Below are 17,351 nucleotides of genomic sequence, written 5' to 3'. Positions count from 1 at the left end.
TCTAATGTAATACAACTGTTAAAAATAATAGTAAATAAAACTATTGACTCTTTGTATTACATTAGAATACATATGTAGAAGGTGTCTATTAATTAAAAACATGTATAGGTAAGCAAGTACGTATTTTAAACACACCGATTTTGACTTTAACTAAAGCCAATCGCCCTCCACCCTGTATAATAAGTTTGTTGCAACCACGTCCTTGTTATTCGCAAAACACATGAACAAATACACCTTTAATAGCGTTCTCCACTGCAAACATAATTTATGTAAACTAAGCGTTTTCTACAAAGCGTGACAGCAAAAAGAATAATAGATTAATTAATAACAACGATAGGCATAAAACATAAATAATAATAACAGTAGTAATAAAAAAATAAATGATTTTTGGTGTTTTTACTGCGTGCAAGTTCTTAAAAGTGCACAAGTTCACGTGCCAGCCGTGAAAAGTATATTTATATGTTATTATTGTGTTATATTATTTTTAATCCTTTTTTTTATTTAGAATTGTTTCATCATCTAAGATGATATAAAATCTGTAGTATAAAAAAGTGTAAGATAAGAATACATCGCTAAATACACTGAGCAACGTCGAATAGTAATACAAAAAAATAAAAAAAAATAATGAGCAATATGGATCACAATACGTTCGCGTGTGATAAGCAAAAAAAAATTAAATAAAAATGAAGACAAATTTTAGAAACGACATTTGATTAGTTTGAACGTTTCCGTTGACTAAAAAAAAGAATAAAAACAGAATGACTCGGAAAATGTACATGTAAAGCAAAATTCATACTGTTCTATTTATATATGTACTTCAAAAAATTCCTATCTAGTACTTCGCACCACTTTTTTTTATATAATTTTACACAATATCAAGTTGTACCTCTAATACTCAATTAACTTGGATGTTTATTATTCAATATGCTCAACCTGTAAATAAAAAATCAAATGAATACAAATTTCACTCACGAGCCGAAGGTTTAGTATATTAACGAATACGTTGCTAAAGATAACGATTTCAAAAACGTATCATTTCTTTAACCTACTACATTAAAATCAACAGTATTTTTTTATGCCGAGATTTTTTTTCTTATGAAAATTCCTCATCGGCCTTAAATGGGAGGCAAGCAGGCTCAAAACTGCCTTAAATCAATGGCATTATAAATTAGTTTAATAGAACGGACACCCTAGTCACTGTATTAATCTTTCAATCAATCTTTTTTGACACAGAACCCTAACAATCCATTACAATAAAATAAATTCATTTTTACATCTCCCAAAAAATTGCTTTAGGGGGTGAACCGCCATTAATACAATTAAAAAAAATTAAAAAATGAAAAGGGCTACTTACAATTTATTGTTATTGATCAGCAACAGACCACGGTCGTTACGTTGTTATGACAAGAATGGATTAGCTTGTTCTCGTGGTTTAACACCCCACGGACTCGCCGAAGTCCCGATCGGTGCCCAGGGATCGTTCGTTGGCTGCCCAGCGGAACCCGTGGGGCCAAAAGTGGTGGGTGAAGCGAACGGCACGCTAGTGGCGGAAGTGGCAAACTGGGGACTGATAGCGTAAGGCGAGGTCGGTTGTGGTGGAACGTAAGCCACCCCCAGACCTGATGTGGGATAAGCAGGTGTGGATGTGGGGGTGAATTGCGCCGGCTGGAACGGTACCTGTTTTATCTGATTTATTGACGGCTTCGGGGGCGTGGGATCAGAGAACGGGTTTGCAACAGCTGACGAAAGTGTTGACGGTTTACCTTAAAGCATAAATAATAAACGAAGCTATAATAAAGTTTTGCTGTTTTTACTTTCAATAATACAATATTATGATAAAGAAAAACATTTTTAACTTTGCAATCCTAACTTTGAATTTGAGCCCCCCCTCCCATTAAAATAAATGTTAATTTATCTCAAATAGACACAGGTATACTATAAATACTAATTTTCAAACCAATATAACTTGTGGTTGGTAAGATAATGAAGTCTACTTTTTTACCTTGCGTGTGCAGAACTTCAAATACAATAATAAAAAACTTACTCGGCGTGACAAGATTATCAAGATTCACCAGGGCGGCGTTGTCTCCGAGGAAGGCTTGGGGTGTCTTCTTTGTGGCCCCGGTCGACGGACTGGGTCCTGGGGAAGGCAAATTCTCGTTCAGCAAGTTCAGTTCGAAGGGATCCGCAGTCCCATTACTACCGTTCACGTCGTTATTGTTCGATGTACCGTTTACTTTGGGCGACTGCGTTCTATTCGTGATTGCATCGAAGTCCTCCAGATCAGTCGAAGAGCTCTGACTGGCCGGTGACCAGGGATCGGCCCGTGCGGCCGCCGCTACGTTCCGATCTAAAGGCACTGCGGACGAGGTAGGAGGAATTGGAGGCGAGTGGGCAGAAATGGGCGGTGCTATCCACGGGCTCCCCCCAAGCGATTTCACACCCGTTACCGGCTGCCAGGGATCAACCCCTGACGGCTAATTTTAAAATTGAACAATGTAATACAAGGCAATAACAGTGAAATTTAAGAATATTATTTATTTACGATTATATTTTTTGAAGTTATACTTCTTTTGGCGCGTTATGGAAGAATGATGAGTGAATTTTTAGGAAGCGCGCACACCAAGACATAAAAAATTAACATGATGCCTACACTCAGCGTCATAAATGCTATATCAGTTAGGTATAGTAGGGTATAGAGGAATTGTTTCTACTTATATTAAATAATGACCCTAAAGTTTCTATAACACGACATGGTACTACAACTGATGTTGTGTTTGTAGATATATTGTTAATTATTAGTAGCCTATTTATGAATCTATTTTTAAAAAACAATAAAACCAACAAAAAATATTGTTAAATTGTACCCAATTGAAAAATCAAGCAAAACTAGCAACACACTTGTGTTCTTACCTTCGACATAAAATAAAGTTGAGAGAAATCCAAAGACTATCAAAAATAATTAAATAATGTAAACAAAGGGAACGTAATAATTAAATTAATGAAGAGTTAAAAAAGTAAAATATATAAAAAAAAATGATTTAAATTATTAATTTTGATGCAATACCACGACTGAGTTGCAAATTATTTTAATACACCACAATAATTATCTCGGAAAATTTCAGGTGAAGCAGATTAAAATAATTTGTGACTCAAATGTGTTATTTCTGTAATTATTATGTTACAACACTTGAAGAAATAATCAATTAATTTTAACAGTGCATTACTGAAAATAATTATAGTATTATGTGTAGATATTTTACTAAATACATAAATAAATATAGTGTCTTGGATTAATATTTACCTTCAAAATTACTTACAAATGAATAGAAAAATTTACCTGAGGTCGAGGTGGAGGCTGCGACAAGCTCCAAGGATCGTTGTTCGCAATAGCAGCAGCTTCACTACCCAAATTGACGTCTAAAAGGTCCAACATGTGACTCTGATTTCCTTTGTGTTTCTCTTGCTCCTCCCTAAAAGAACAACAACATAAAAAGATATTACTTCTTTGTATTAAACTATTAACTAGTAAATGATTAATATATTTAATAAGTAAATATTAAATATAAATATTATTTAGTAAATAAAATCTTACTTGAAATCCTGCTGACTTTGGCTAAGTGCCATCTGCAATCGGACATCATCAGACCTCTTTTTTTGTTCTTCTTGTTCTGCTTCTTCTCTTGACATTGCTAAAGCTAATTGCAATTGTAATTCTTCTTCCCCTGCGGTCTGTGGTCTTGCCAGTTCCAGTTCTTTTGGTAATTCAACTTTAACATAGTCACATAATTAAAAAAAAAAAAATACAAACAGATAACAATGATTTTTAAATAACAAAAGATATACTTGTTTGGCAGTCACCTGAATCTTTGCTGCTACTCCAACTGCCTCCACCAAAAGCAGGGTACTTGGGACTACTAGGGGTATCCAGTCCTCCGTCACTGCCAAAGGCGCTTGCAGTTTGTGCAAATCTCTCTTTAGCTTTTAAGGCTCTTGCACGTTCGTTCTTTAATCTCTCATCATCCTTTAGCAAATTCACTAAAACTTTTGCCTTTTCCCTTACATTTTGACCTTGATCTTTTCCTACAAAAAAAAAATAAGTACTTACTAACCATATAGGTTCACACACATTTAAATAAAATACAACTTTCATTTGTATAGTGCATGAGTTGCATATATAATTTTGTTACCAACCTTCTTCCAAATATTGAAAGTCTTTCAATGTTTGTATGGCAAAAATATTTTCTTTGCATTGCTGTCCCACTTTCTCAGACCCAGTTTTAATTAAATATTCTAAAAGAACTAGAGCCTTATAGACATGCCTCCAATTTCTTCCATGATCATTCAATCGTTTCCATATCATTTGCATTATTTCAGTAAAGGCCACAACATTGTATGTTAAATCGGCAATTTCTGCCATCAAGGTACTGCTAGGACCCCATGGATCATTTGAGGTAGCCTCTCGTACCTTCTTCTGTGCATCAGAATAATTATGTGCTATATTCTTTAGGTTTCTACGAAGTCCAGCTACATTTACTTGCATAGTGCTAAAGAATCATCTAAAATAACAAATTTAAAAATGTCATTTAATTTGTTACTGTAACAAGTACTATTATATTAGTAAAAAAAGTTGAGTTTAATTTTAATTTAAATAATAATGGATAAAAACTGATAACACTTCTAAAATACACTTATCATACATTGTCAAGTTTTACTACTTTATTAAATTTCAAACTAGCACAGTAATTATATTTGATTAAGCTAGCAAACTCAAAATATTCATAGGTACCTAGAGGTCTTTCACGTCAGTGATCTTGTGACTGATGTGCCCTTTAAAATTAACTTTTAATTTAATAATAAAAGATCAATAGCCTTGAAAAACAAGCTCACTATCTAATCTTTTATAACCATGAAACGTTTGCCTCGGTTTTACAGCTTTTAGGAACATTAATTAAATAAAAAAAGATTAGGCAGAATTTCAAGTAGAATACGTATTTATACATATTTCAAAACGTCAATGTTAAATTCAAAAATTATGTATCTACAGAAAATCAGGCAACTCAGCAAAAATAATCTTGTTGACATATACATACTTCTTCAGTAATGACGAAACTACTAAAATATCACGTAAAATTTATCTGTGCATAATTAATAAAACATGAAAAGCAGTAAAACATCGAAAGTAACAGCATTTTAAAGTCATTAGACAATCACTTACCAATCCTTATTCCCAGCAAACTTAAAACAATTACACTTTTTATATCAAGCAGCAGTCTCTATAGAATATATTTACATAAATATAAAAAGTACTTGGTTGTCACTATTAATTTACTTATTTTTAACAAATAATTCGTTCACTGCTCTGATGGGATGACACCACACTCTGCATTCCACAACATTCTTTTTCTTTTTACTTCAACATGGCTTCCCTTTGATGATGTTCTTAACCAAACAATTTTAAAATTTAAAAGTAATAGGATTTTAAAGATATTTAGAGGCTTCCAACATAATACGTCATTTTCATTTTATACATGTCTTATGTGGCTTTCTTTGGCATGACAATGACATGATAACATTATCGTCAATTATCGCTAATGAAATCGATAAACAAACAAAAAATACGAATCCAACTTCTACGCATGTCTAATTTCTAATCAGGACTATAAGGTAGATGAAGATGATTTTTAAAAAAAGTTGTTTTAGTTTTAGTACCAATTAAGTACTCATTGTTCATATCTCAGTATCAAATTCAGAAATACTATCTTTAGGACAAATATTAGATCCCTTACTGAAATTATTCTTGATTGTTCATTTATTCGTAGCAGTTGACTTAAAATGTTCGGTGGCTAAATAAACATTATTTGAATAAAGGCAGTTTTGAAAGTATATAAGAAAAAGAAAATAAAGTATCAATTAGGTTATGTTGACATATTATTTGGAAGTTTTGCACATTATTTAAAATAAATTATGAAACTTAATATAAGGTAAACACTTTGCGTATATCTGAATCATTTTAATTGCTAAATGTACAATTAAATACAGAATGACTTATAAACAAGTATTAGATCCAACTTCCCATTCTGTAATTTTTATAAAAGGATTCAAAAATGTTAAAAATATAAGTGAACTAAAAGAAAAACTCTTCGATGGTTCTTTACAATGTTGTATTTGTAAATTAAGTTTGATATTAGATCCATTCCAAATCGTTGTAGCTGCAAACAAGGCCATTACAGCAGGAAAGTTAATAACAAAGTCTATTTACACCGAAATATTGTATAATTTGTCAATTTCAAAAAATATTACTCAAAGCTTACAGAAGTTTGGAATTGACGAGTCAGTAGATAACATAATTGTGGCTGTAATAGCTAAAGAAAACGACAGTGTAAATGCCCAACAGATTTTTAAAGAAATCATTGGAGATGAAATTAACCTATCGTTATTGAAGGAGATGGCAAATGTGACAGATATTAGGAAAGCATACAAAATATCTGATTCAGAATTTCAAGAACTGCCTCTCTTGGAGTCTATCATAACTCGAATTGCCATTAATGATTTAATATAGAAGCTAATTTTATAAATTAAATTGTACTTTGTAAGACAAGAATCAATAAAAATAAATCATTATAAAGGTCTTTTTATGTATTTAAAAGGACAAAATAATATTTGTATATTATTTATTTATATTACTGCTTTTTACAATTCAAGTCACAATAGCACCAAATCTATTAAAAGATAAGCTACACTATATAACAGTCACAAACAGTCAAATCAACTGTAAATAATTATGCACAATAGTAGTTTATGTTGCCAGAACAAAATGCTATCCTTAAAATTATTTATACAAAACAAGCTATTTATTTGCAAGTATTTTCATTATATGTATACTTAATTTATGTGATGAATCAAATAGCACTATTTTATTAATTAATAAAAAAAATTTACTCAATTTTAGGAAGAATTAACAACTTAAGATACACAAGGTGATTTATAATATATGTACATATAATATTTTTATTTATCTCCCTGTAATATTTAATAAGCGGGGTAAGTAATCATGTAGTAAGCACATTTTAAGAAATGACACTTATGCTATACAAATACCTCCACAGTTACAGAAAAAAATATATGTACCAGTAACCGGAAATAAATATTACTTATTAGCAACAAGGGAGAGGCAAGGAACTCGCTTATTAACTATAAATAACATATTACGTTCCCTGAATTTCATTATCCATATTAAATCTACGTGTTTTGTAATTTAATTACAAGCTGTCTAATTTTACCTGTATTTAAACTTATAAACTAATTAATGTAGTTTATGTAAAGCCATAATATTAGTAGTAAGACATACAAGAAACGAAATACAATACACCTAACTTTAGTAAAATTTGAAAAAAAAAAATAAAATAAAATAAAAAGCATAGCAGCTACTTAAAAATGGAATGCATTTTGGTTTTAATATTCCGGAATTTCATTTTTTTAGAGATACACATTCCACTAATGAAATAAAAAATATAAAATAGCTTCAAGAAAAAAAAAATGTAAATAAGTAGGTATAAAAACAATTTTGCTACTTCATGAAATTTTTCAGAACAATTTTATCGACAAAATACGGTAACGTTTGTTTATTATCTCTTAAAGATAAGCAATTAATTCGAAAATAAAGCGATCAACGATCCCATGGCAGTTCTTAATAACTTAATGACCTAAATTAAAAAAAAATTGTATATATACAACGTACGTAACATTTGATTTCCTATTAGATAATACAATAAACAAATTGACTAATATTCGTCTTATTTACAGTCAGTATATGCAACTATCAAGCTGCAACTTTTAAAAGCTTAAGTTTCATTTCCAGTTAAATTATTTTATTAAATTGGGATGAATTAGGTGTAAAGTAGTGGAATTTTACTTAAACAGTAATTTTAAATTAATTCGTTAACATTACTTGTGACGGTTATGAAAATAAAGCTTTAAAGTAGTAAACAAATCCTTTCTTTTTTTCATAAAGTAAATCAATGTTAGCACTTAATGGTTTCGTAAAACGATTACAACTTTAAAGGAACTCATTGAACATTAACTGAGATAGCGATTTTCATTGTTTTTAGGAAAAAGGTTTTTATGTGTAAAATTATTAATGTTTCAAAAAGCCGGTATGTTTTACACTTAAAAATTTTTTCTAATTCCAATACAACTAATCTGCTGCCCATAAACGCGTATAATAGACGTTTTTAATAATAACAAGAAAACCTACATCCTCTTACATTCATCCCTAGCATATATATAACACTAAGGGCCGCACGTCGTTTGCAGCAGACAGTCATTAACAGGGGCTCACTTAGAAAATATTTTGTATTGTACTTTCTATTTTTCATTATGTTATGATGTGAATAATAATAGATTTGTTTTTAATAAGAATATTTAACTATATTAATATCGTAAACACAAATACAGACCTTATATTTGCGAAAGACGTGCATACCTTAAAGAATGACATTCAATAAGAAAACAACGGTATACTTAACAGATAGATGGGGATAAGTATAGTGAGGATAAGTAAGAGAGAGAAAGAGAGAGCAATATCGTTTTTAACTTAACAGTATTTAGTTAATTTATTATTTATTGTTTTATGTATTACCGCTTTAAAAGTCAACAAAAAATCCGCGTTAGCTGTTTCGTTTAGTAATGCCCCAGGTAGCCCCTGCGGTGCTTTACCTAGGGTAACGATCCATGTCACCTTCGGTGTTCGGGCGTGTAAACGCTCAGGTAACTGTCAACAGTACCCGCTGCCAACACTACCCTGTAAGGGTGGAACGAAAGGCAACTGAATGGGCCATTTTTGTAGCCCATAAAACTTTCGTGCAATCGTATGACACTCAATAGCTGACCGTTTAAGTTGTTTATGCTTATACTCTGCGCAGAACCACTTAAACAAAATACAAAAATGCAATAATTATTTAACAATCTAGCAAAGTCTTGACCAGGCCGGCCATAAGCCTATTCTACATAAAAATATGTCACTTTAATAAGAAAAACTTAAAGAATAAAAATTGTTAATTACAAATTTTATTTTTTGATGACCGGATCGGATTAATTTGTTGACCAGACTTGGCTATTTACGTATTTTTACCTATTGATTAGTAATTTCTCATTATTTTCACTATATTTCGTATTATCAATAATCAAAACCAAAAGATACTCGAAGGTTTTACAAACTTTAATAAGAAATATCTTAAAATATTATTTGGGTTTATTAGGCATTCACTTCTTTAAGGGGGAGGAGGGGGGGTAGTAAAAAGCTTTTCTGAACAAAATGCGGGGGGTCATCATCAGCACCACGTCTTTTTATTGCTAAAAGAAAGTAAGATTTTTGATCAATGTCAATACTTGAACTAAAAATAAGGTATTTCCTATGATTTACAACTTACAAGAATGACTAACCCAGACAATTACTGTTTCAAATGACTTTGAATAAAAAAATAAAATTAAAAAAAAATTCTATCGTAATTTCATTTCAAAAATTTTTAAATACTACGTTGTCCTATAAGGAGGGGGCTTCAAGAATAAAACCATGGTAAACCATTTGGGGGAGGGGGACTCAAAAAGTGCTAAAATAGTCACATCATTATGGACACCCTCTTATCAGAGTTGATTTAATATATATTTTATATTGAGAGAAACGAGGTATATACTATCTTTTTTTAAATCGACCCTATTAGTCCTTTCAAATATTGCTATTTCTAACAACAAGTAAAACATAATCTTAAACCACCTTAAGTTAAAAATCTGTAAACTGAAACATTCTATTGTATAGTTTTGATTGAATGTTAACTCACCAAGATTATACAGTATTTCCTTTTAATTTTTTGTTTTCATAGAAAATATAATTATTATTTATTTTTACATCCCCCAAATAAACATACTATTCAAAGAGAAAGCAAGAAAACGAGATATCGCTAGAAAATTAACAACAAGACGACTTACCAGGCATAAATATCACAATTTCGATGAATCGATAAGGAACTAATCTCACTATTATTGGAAACGTACGAAGCTTTAGATTGGTTTTTTCTTATATCGTAAATTTTAAGGTCACCATTCTTGCTAAAAGTTAAAATAAACTTCGTCATACATACTGTTACAATACAATTAAATAACAAAAAACACTACATTGAGCATCAGATTATTTTTGTAATTTATTTAACAAATTTACTGAAAAATAAAAATTGTTGCTTACTTTTATACATAAAGCATGTTATGTACAAAATAATTTCCCTACAGTCTCATTAAAACATGAGCTACAAAAACAATGAAGGCCTAAAACATATTTTTGTGACTCTTATTGTAATGGGGCTAATACAGAATAAGTCTGGTTGGAATACCCTGTACTTTTATTCATTTTTTTACAAGTAGAAATATAAAAAAAACATATTCACAAAAAAGACTCACCTGCCACTTATAATATAGTTGTCCCTTAACAAAAGACCCAGCACTTCGGCCCCATGTTCCATCCATGTCTTCACAAGTGCATCATTAGGGGAACACCTTCTGTCAAATAGCCTGACTGAGCCATCAGCGCATCCTGCTGCGACCATTCCCGTCCTTTGCTTCTGAAACAATTTTGAATCGATATGATCGTCGATTCCCATGAACAGGCCATCGTCACATGGATCTGGATCCGCTTGGAATCTCGTGTATTTCTCGTGACATGTGCTGGCAAACGTCGAATCTACACACGTGACGGCACAATCGGCTCCCGTAGGTATTTCAAAGGCACGGAGTTCATGTTGTGCATCCCAAAACTGAAGTACTCGTGTGTCTCCAGTCGCAATCAGTGTTTCAGTCCACTGCTCCCACGTTAACAGAAGTTTAGCAGCTTTAATAAAAACAAAATATTTTGGTTTTTTATTTTACACAACGGTTTAGTTTTTTATATGTTTGTTTACTGAGTCGTTTATCGTATCCTGTCAGGCGCTGGGTTTGGAAACAGTGCCTTTTAAAGTTCTCCATATCTCTTTTCCATCTTAAATTTGTTCAAAAGAAGAAATTATCTTACCAATACGTTATTATTTTCTGCATTAAGCAGAAATATTCCAAATCTTGCTCGATTTTTCTATTTGAAACATTGTTTCATTGTCAATACAATAATAAATTAGAGCTAGAGTCACAACTTTTATAAAATTAAAAATTTGAGACTTGTTAACTATCGTTTAAATATTGCTTAGATAGGTAAGAAGCATCTAACTTACGAATGTGCCTTAACATAGGCGCAGAATCCATAAAAGTTTGCCAGGCAGTTACAAGGATCGGTTCTCTATTCTTATTAAAGAGCGGTCTCCACAGTCTTATGCTACCATCGTCTGAACCGACCATCAACAAGGCCACATCGTGAGCATTTACCCACTCCAACGACGTTATTTTACTATTACCCTTAGATGATTTGTTGGTCCAATTGAGTATTTTTGCACCTTTACCCCAATCCCAAATGCTGCAATTAATTATTTAAATAATATTTACTTATATCCTTGTTTATATCAATATGACGAACTTGCAAAAATAAAATTTAAATGACATAATAAAAGGCAAAACAAAACATTAAATAAAAAAGTAACAAATATTATTAGGAATATTAACTTACGCAAAGCTATCTTTCCCTGAAACTGCAATTTGTTGATCATAAGGATGGAATTGTAGCACCGTTGGTGGCACCGCACACCTAGCATTGAACACTTGACAGTCCAACTTTGCATACGTTGGCTTTTTTAGCTCTTCTTCCGCCTCTTTACGAACCCTAGCATTCCTACAAAAAAATCGTACGATTAAAAATGGCACCAAAAGAACTTTTTTCGTTCACCTTTCCAATCGCCAATGCTTTTCGTAGTAAGTTAATGATTCAACATCTTCTTCTTCGTTCTTTTTCTTAAGAATTGGTCGGGCAAAAAATTTACTCGCCCACGACACATAGCTAGTAGTGACTAGAGGACTTTTCTTCGTACTGTGGTCAAGAACGTCGTTTTCTTCACTGATAGTATTTGGTTGAAGCAACTTTCTTGCACGGACAGACATGGCTGACCTACTAGAAAAAAAGAAGTCAAATTACTGTAGTATATTAATTTCTAATCTTATGCAGTACTGTAGGTACTATAAAATATTTACCTTGTTGCAAACCGTTGTAGGTCAGTGTTGGGATGTAAAGTTGGAGGACTATCACCTGCTAAATAAGTGTTTCTATTCGGACTAGGGGGTAAGCTCAGACTAGAACATATCCTATCATTTTTTTCGTTAGTTTCTTTAGTTTGTTGTGATATAGTCTAAAAGAAAATAATAAAGCAATAGTTTTTCTAACATTTCCACCAACTCGACAAATTTAATTCAAATAATCAACTACTGACCTTAATTTGCTTCCTCACGTAAACTGTAATAATCGAACACATTTTGGCGACTTGTGGATCGGGGTCCATTTCTAAATTACAAAGACCCCTCCATATTTTCATATAAACCGAACCATAAGCGACACTTGGTAACGTGCCCAGACTTCCCGAATGACTGTGATGCATTAACGAAGGACTCAAACTGTATATTGAAGAACTGGAGGCGACTCTCTTTATTTTATCACTGGGCTCATTATCCGTTCTATTATATAAAACCGTTTATAATAATTCCTAGTATTTTATCATTCAACGTGATATATTTTATTAAGTATGTACTAAACTTTCTGTTTAATAAAAATCGACTATTTTTTGATTATTTAAAATACAAAATAAAATAACGATAATGATACAAATGTCATTAGTATGTATAACCGACTGCAGACTAGGTACAGTCGCTATGAAACTTCTTTACCTGTAACGTACCTACTTATTACGTCAACACTCGGGATAGAATGATGTCGAGATGCTACACGAGATGTGCGAAACAGTGGTATACATGTTACTTCACATCCGACGAGATGTGGGCTTGCAGAATTATGATATAACGTTAGCAAATAAATTCTTCGATAGAAAGTCCTGCTTCTTATCAATTATAAATAATATAATTTTCGAAATTAAAAAAATTACTCGACTCTTTGGTACCGTCCATAAAATATAACGCATTTAAAGGGCAAAATATGAGTGAAAATTAGTATGACAATTACTACAAGAGTAAAGGAAAGGGGAATCACTCAAAACATCGCTCTTAATAATAATTTGAAAAAGTAAATAAAGTAAAATGTAAAGTAATTGTAAAGGAATAGTACCCACTTTAATAGATGTATACACCTTTCAGTGATTTATTTTTATTTCAAGGGAAAGGATGGACTACCATAAAATAATACTCATTTTTAAATGGCCACCTTTTGTCTTTCATTTAAAAGTGTTTTAAATAAAAATTTCCTCTATTGTTCGATCAATGTAAAACCCCAGTAATTAAATTATTATTCTTTTTTTGGTTTACATACCACTGTTGTAATCATGTAATTTTATTAAATAGGTTTTAGCAATTTTACTTTTCTACTATGAAAAACGCAACAAGACGAGTCACATAATAGTATTAATTAGAAATGGTTTGTGGTCGAAATTCAACCAATTGAGTCAATTTAATTTGGAATAGAATCTGGGCTGTCCGCGTAATAGGGAGTATTCTACCACCACAGATACTTCTTGTATACTTGCTAGACTAACGATAAGAGGCAAATGTTTTGGGAAATGTCAACTTTATTTTAGGTGTTCTAACGCAACATACACTCATTTATGTGTGTACATGTATGGTACACAAAGTTACTGTTTCAAACTGAACACCTACTGAGTTAATGAAAATGATAAATACATAAAATTAATGTTAAACGAACACAATGTCACTATTTTGATGATTATTGAAGACTTACTGAGTTAATTAAAATGATAAATAGCAAAATGTGTATTTAAAAATGACTCACCGACTTCCGGTCCTTTTGAGAGGAGTACTGTCGCCCCCTCCCGTCACACTTGTGATTACCGTCATATTTTCTTGTGCGGCAACGTTGCAAAACACGTTTTCGAACGCGAGTACTACCCATTGTAGTGCGACTACAAGTTCTTTCCGTACCAAAGTACTCATGTCGACACTGACAGTATTTAACAACGTCATCACTACCGAGTGATCGATATTATTGGCGTGATCAGAACGTTCCGAAACCGAATTTATAAAAGTGCCCAAAGCATACACGACAGCTGCTCGAACCTAAAATCCAACAATAGAAGAAAAAAGTCAATGTTAAAAATTCTAATGTATTATTTTTATTTTTGGTAAAAGGTACAACTTGCGAAAATCTATAAGTACTACTACTATTACTATTATTTTTAATGTAAATAAAGGTCCTGTTTAATTTAAATAAGTAAATTTTTATGACAAAAATATAATAAATAAAAATTTTACCTCGGGACAAGGATCTTGTAAGAGAGTATACAGTTTTTCATGAGCTATGTCTCTGACACCAGTCCATCTGGCTTTTTCATAATGGTCCCACAATCTGCCTAGGCAAATCGCTACCCATTGACGCAACTGAGGATTAGGATCAGACAACTGTTCCAGGCATATACTGACCAGCGATCCTTGTAAGGCAGCTTCTTGTCCTTCCCTATAGTCATTCACTATGCATGCCAATACAAAAGCAGCCTGGGTACGATGTTCAGCCTGTAAGTTACAATTAAATGTTAGCATTTATTAAACTTCATATGACAGCATTAATATGTCTTTTTAGAACAACACATACTTAAATAATAAATAAGAAGCCAAAAAATGGAAGCAGAAGAGAAATACTTACTGTTACTGTAGTATCCTGTAAAACCGACAGGAAATAATTATGATATCGTTCCCTGACCAAATCTGTTTGACAAGTCTAAAGAAGAAGAGCTAATATTAATTCGTCTGCAGACTAAAGATCCTAAGAGTACTTACATTGTCGACAGCTAATATTTTAGCCCAAATAAAGACCAAAAGAGGTCGCAACTCTTTTGCGCAACTTTGCAAAAGTTTTAAAACATACGGAAATATTCCTACTGACAAAGCTAAGTTCACAGCCCAAGGACCAAAATCCAGAAACTTCCCTAACAATTCTAAAGCTCTCATTCTGTGAATTTGACTTAAAAGAACTTGCAGAACTATTGGTAGTTGCTCTGGTGGACTTCTTTCTTCTGAACCTATAAATAATGTACTTATTTGAGATACAAAGGAACAAGTTGAAAACAATTTTCAATTAATAATGTACAGTGTGTTTACAGTAATTTTGTTTTTCATAATTTACCTAATTCAAGCCACACTTGGAAGGCAGTCAGTTGTTCTTCGAAAAATGGCAAATGTTCAAATGGTTCATTATCGTTTATAATGCGAGGTAGTTGACCAAGACTGAGATCAAGTGCTAAATCCCAAGCCTGCCACATGGGGTGCTGATAAGTAGGTGGAAGTGCAGGTGAACTCACTGGAGTGCAATCATACGATCGCATTACTCTTTCAGCTAATAGAAAGTTTCTGAATAAACTAGCTACCAGGAGATCCTGTCTAAAAAGTTTCTGAAATAACTCTGAAAAAAATATACAAAATCCGTATAATATAGTCGAAAAGTCACAAATAAAAACTTCCTTTATTAATTAAAACATAATAAGCGCAGAAAGGTATTAAATACTATACAGATAAAAATCATTAAGGGTATCAGCAAAAAATTATAAAAATGACAAAACAACATTACAACAAACCTTTTGGTAAAGTATTCCACGCAATAGTATCTGTAATTGCGGTAAAGATCCAATTTAATTCACCTAACATTGTTCGTCTATCTGTAAGTTGTCCGGGAATGCTACAAAAGAAATATTAAACATAAAACACAAAAAATTAATTTTGAATTTAACACATTTACTTGTCAATAAGATCCAATGTTACTTGAGGAACAAGTTTTGAGGTGTACTTCATGATGAACCAACGTAAAGCTATTTTTATAGGCGTGGTCAAACAACTGGTAAATAAATCTGCAGGTAGGTCAGGATTCATTGGTAATACTTGAGTTGCATTGCATGCTGCTAGTTGGATACAGCTGCGGAAGGATGGAGGTGAAGGAGAAGAACCCCTGCCTTGATTAGCTGCCTAAATTTGTAGAGGAAGAGAAACAGTTTTCAAAATAATTACAAAATAGACAAATTAAGAATTGATATACTTTTTCTTTTACTCTTTTTTTTTTATTAATGTTAAACATACCTCATATTCATTTTGATGTTGAATGGCAAACTGTTTAAAAGAATCCACAATAATTCCTGCATTTGAACAATCATAAACATAAATGGATGGTGCTCCCATCCATGATTGCAAATCATATATTGATAAGGGGATGTATTGAGTATAAGCCTACAACAATAATCAAATTCCATTTCTAAATTATACTGCTTATAGCATATTAATAATTTAAAGAAAGTATACATTGTTAAATACCCTATTAAAGACCCAAATTTCCCCATTAGTTGTTGGCTTAGGAACTCCGTGACCATTGTAATGAAACAAAACTCTTTCTTCTTTAGCATTTCTCCTTAAAGATGTACATAACTTTTTAACCTCTTCTGCTGTGGGATCTAATGATTGCTTATACCTAGCCCTTGGTTGCCACCTTTCATATTGCTTCTGAAGATTAGAACCAATGGCTTCTACTGCCTTAGATGGTGACATAGACAATGGATCTTTGAAAATGTTAAATTACTATAGGTAGGAGGTAATGATAAAATATGTACCTATCCAACATTCCAATCTAGCACAGGGTTGTGTTTTGACTACATCTGGTGGATCAACGCCTACATTTAAGCACAAAACAAGCGCCACGCTGACTGTTTTCATCTGCATACAAAGTGTGAGGTTATAGCATTTGTATAAATAAATTAAAAACATACGTAGTAGATGAATAGATCAATTACTTACTCGTTCCTTCATTCGCCATGTCTGAGTTAAACATGCTATTCCTTCAATATTCTCTACATGCCTCTTTTCATTAAAACTTAAAGGCAAATCCGTATCTCTAATTTTTGCATCTTCTTTCATTTTATCAATGTAGCCATTAGAAAGCTTGTCACTCATTTTTATTACACTTCACTAAACCATGAAGGAGAACAACAATTTTCTTTCACTATTCACTTATAAAATTCATCAGAAATTATAAATTTTCTGTAAAATCTTTTACACTAATTCGTAAATAATAAATGACACATGTCATAATACATAACATCCATTTTTAAAGAACGCAATAGAACTTGTCTATGCAATAGAACCAACCTAAAGTGCAGAACCAAAATAAAGCAAATTTGTTAATAAATAAAAAACTAAGAAATAATAAATATGATCTCAATATCAAATGT

At 32.0% G+C, this 17,351-nt stretch overlaps 3 protein-coding genes across 5 annotated transcripts; 1 reads left to right on the top strand and 2 right to left on the bottom strand.

The window, feature by feature from the left end:
• Positions 1-38: 38 nt before the first annotated feature.
• On the bottom strand, positions 39-5,607 carry LOC108737258 (epsin-2). Of its 3 annotated transcripts, none has more exons than XM_025980113.1 (9): positions 5,219-5,607; positions 4,195-4,559; positions 3,862-4,083; positions 3,596-3,770; positions 3,341-3,473; positions 2,914-2,949; positions 2,045-2,477; positions 1,355-1,763; positions 39-933 (listed from the first exon to the last, which is right to left on the bottom strand). In XM_025980113.1, the coding sequence occupies exons 2-8, from the start codon at positions 4,541-4,543 to the stop codon at positions 1,399-1,401; spliced, it is 1,713 nt and encodes a 570-aa protein (XP_025835898.1). In that variant the 5' UTR covers positions 4,544-4,559; positions 5,219-5,607; the 3' UTR covers positions 39-933; positions 1,355-1,398. The 3 variants fall into 3 exon arrangements, with proteins under 3 accessions (XP_025835898.1, XP_025835899.1, XP_025835900.1); XM_025980114.1 differs by lacking the exon at positions 5,219-5,607 and adding an exon at positions 4,790-4,939; XM_025980115.1 differs by lacking the exon at positions 2,914-2,949 and having other exon boundaries at positions 5,219-5,605.
• Positions 5,608-5,913: 306 nt separating this feature from the next.
• On the top strand, positions 5,914-6,631 carry LOC108737259 (EKC/KEOPS complex subunit TPRKB-like). The gene has a single exon (XM_018469998.1). It carries the CDS (start codon positions 6,044-6,046, stop codon positions 6,560-6,562), a length of 519 nt encoding a protein of 172 aa, XP_018325500.1. The 5' UTR covers positions 5,914-6,043; the 3' UTR covers positions 6,563-6,631.
• Positions 6,632-6,657: 26 nt separating this feature from the next.
• LOC108737257 (regulatory-associated protein of mTOR) lies at positions 6,658-17,220 on the bottom strand. The gene is made up of 19 exons (XM_018469994.1): positions 16,918-17,220; positions 16,734-16,836; positions 16,441-16,682; positions 16,210-16,356; positions 15,875-16,098; positions 15,714-15,814; positions 15,266-15,541; positions 14,920-15,161; positions 14,786-14,860; positions 14,398-14,655; positions 13,919-14,202; positions 12,396-12,636; positions 12,160-12,314; positions 11,858-12,079; positions 11,642-11,803; positions 11,253-11,491; positions 10,453-10,879; positions 9,988-10,107; positions 6,658-8,929 (listed from the first exon to the last, which is right to left on the bottom strand). Exons 1-19 carry the CDS (start codon positions 17,071-17,073, stop codon positions 8,737-8,739), a joined length of 3,867 nt encoding a protein of 1,288 aa, XP_018325496.1. The 5' UTR covers positions 17,074-17,220; the 3' UTR covers positions 6,658-8,736.
• Between the last annotated feature and the right edge of the window lie 131 nt (positions 17,221-17,351).

The sequence above is a fragment of the Agrilus planipennis genome, unplaced genomic scaffold (genome assembly GCF_000699045.2).
Source record: "Agrilus planipennis isolate EAB-ADULT unplaced genomic scaffold, Apla_2.0 scaffold176, whole genome shotgun sequence".
NCBI lineage: Eukaryota > Metazoa > Arthropoda > Insecta > Coleoptera > Buprestidae > Agrilus > Agrilus planipennis.
This window is presented reverse-complemented; position numbering and strand designations above follow the sequence as displayed.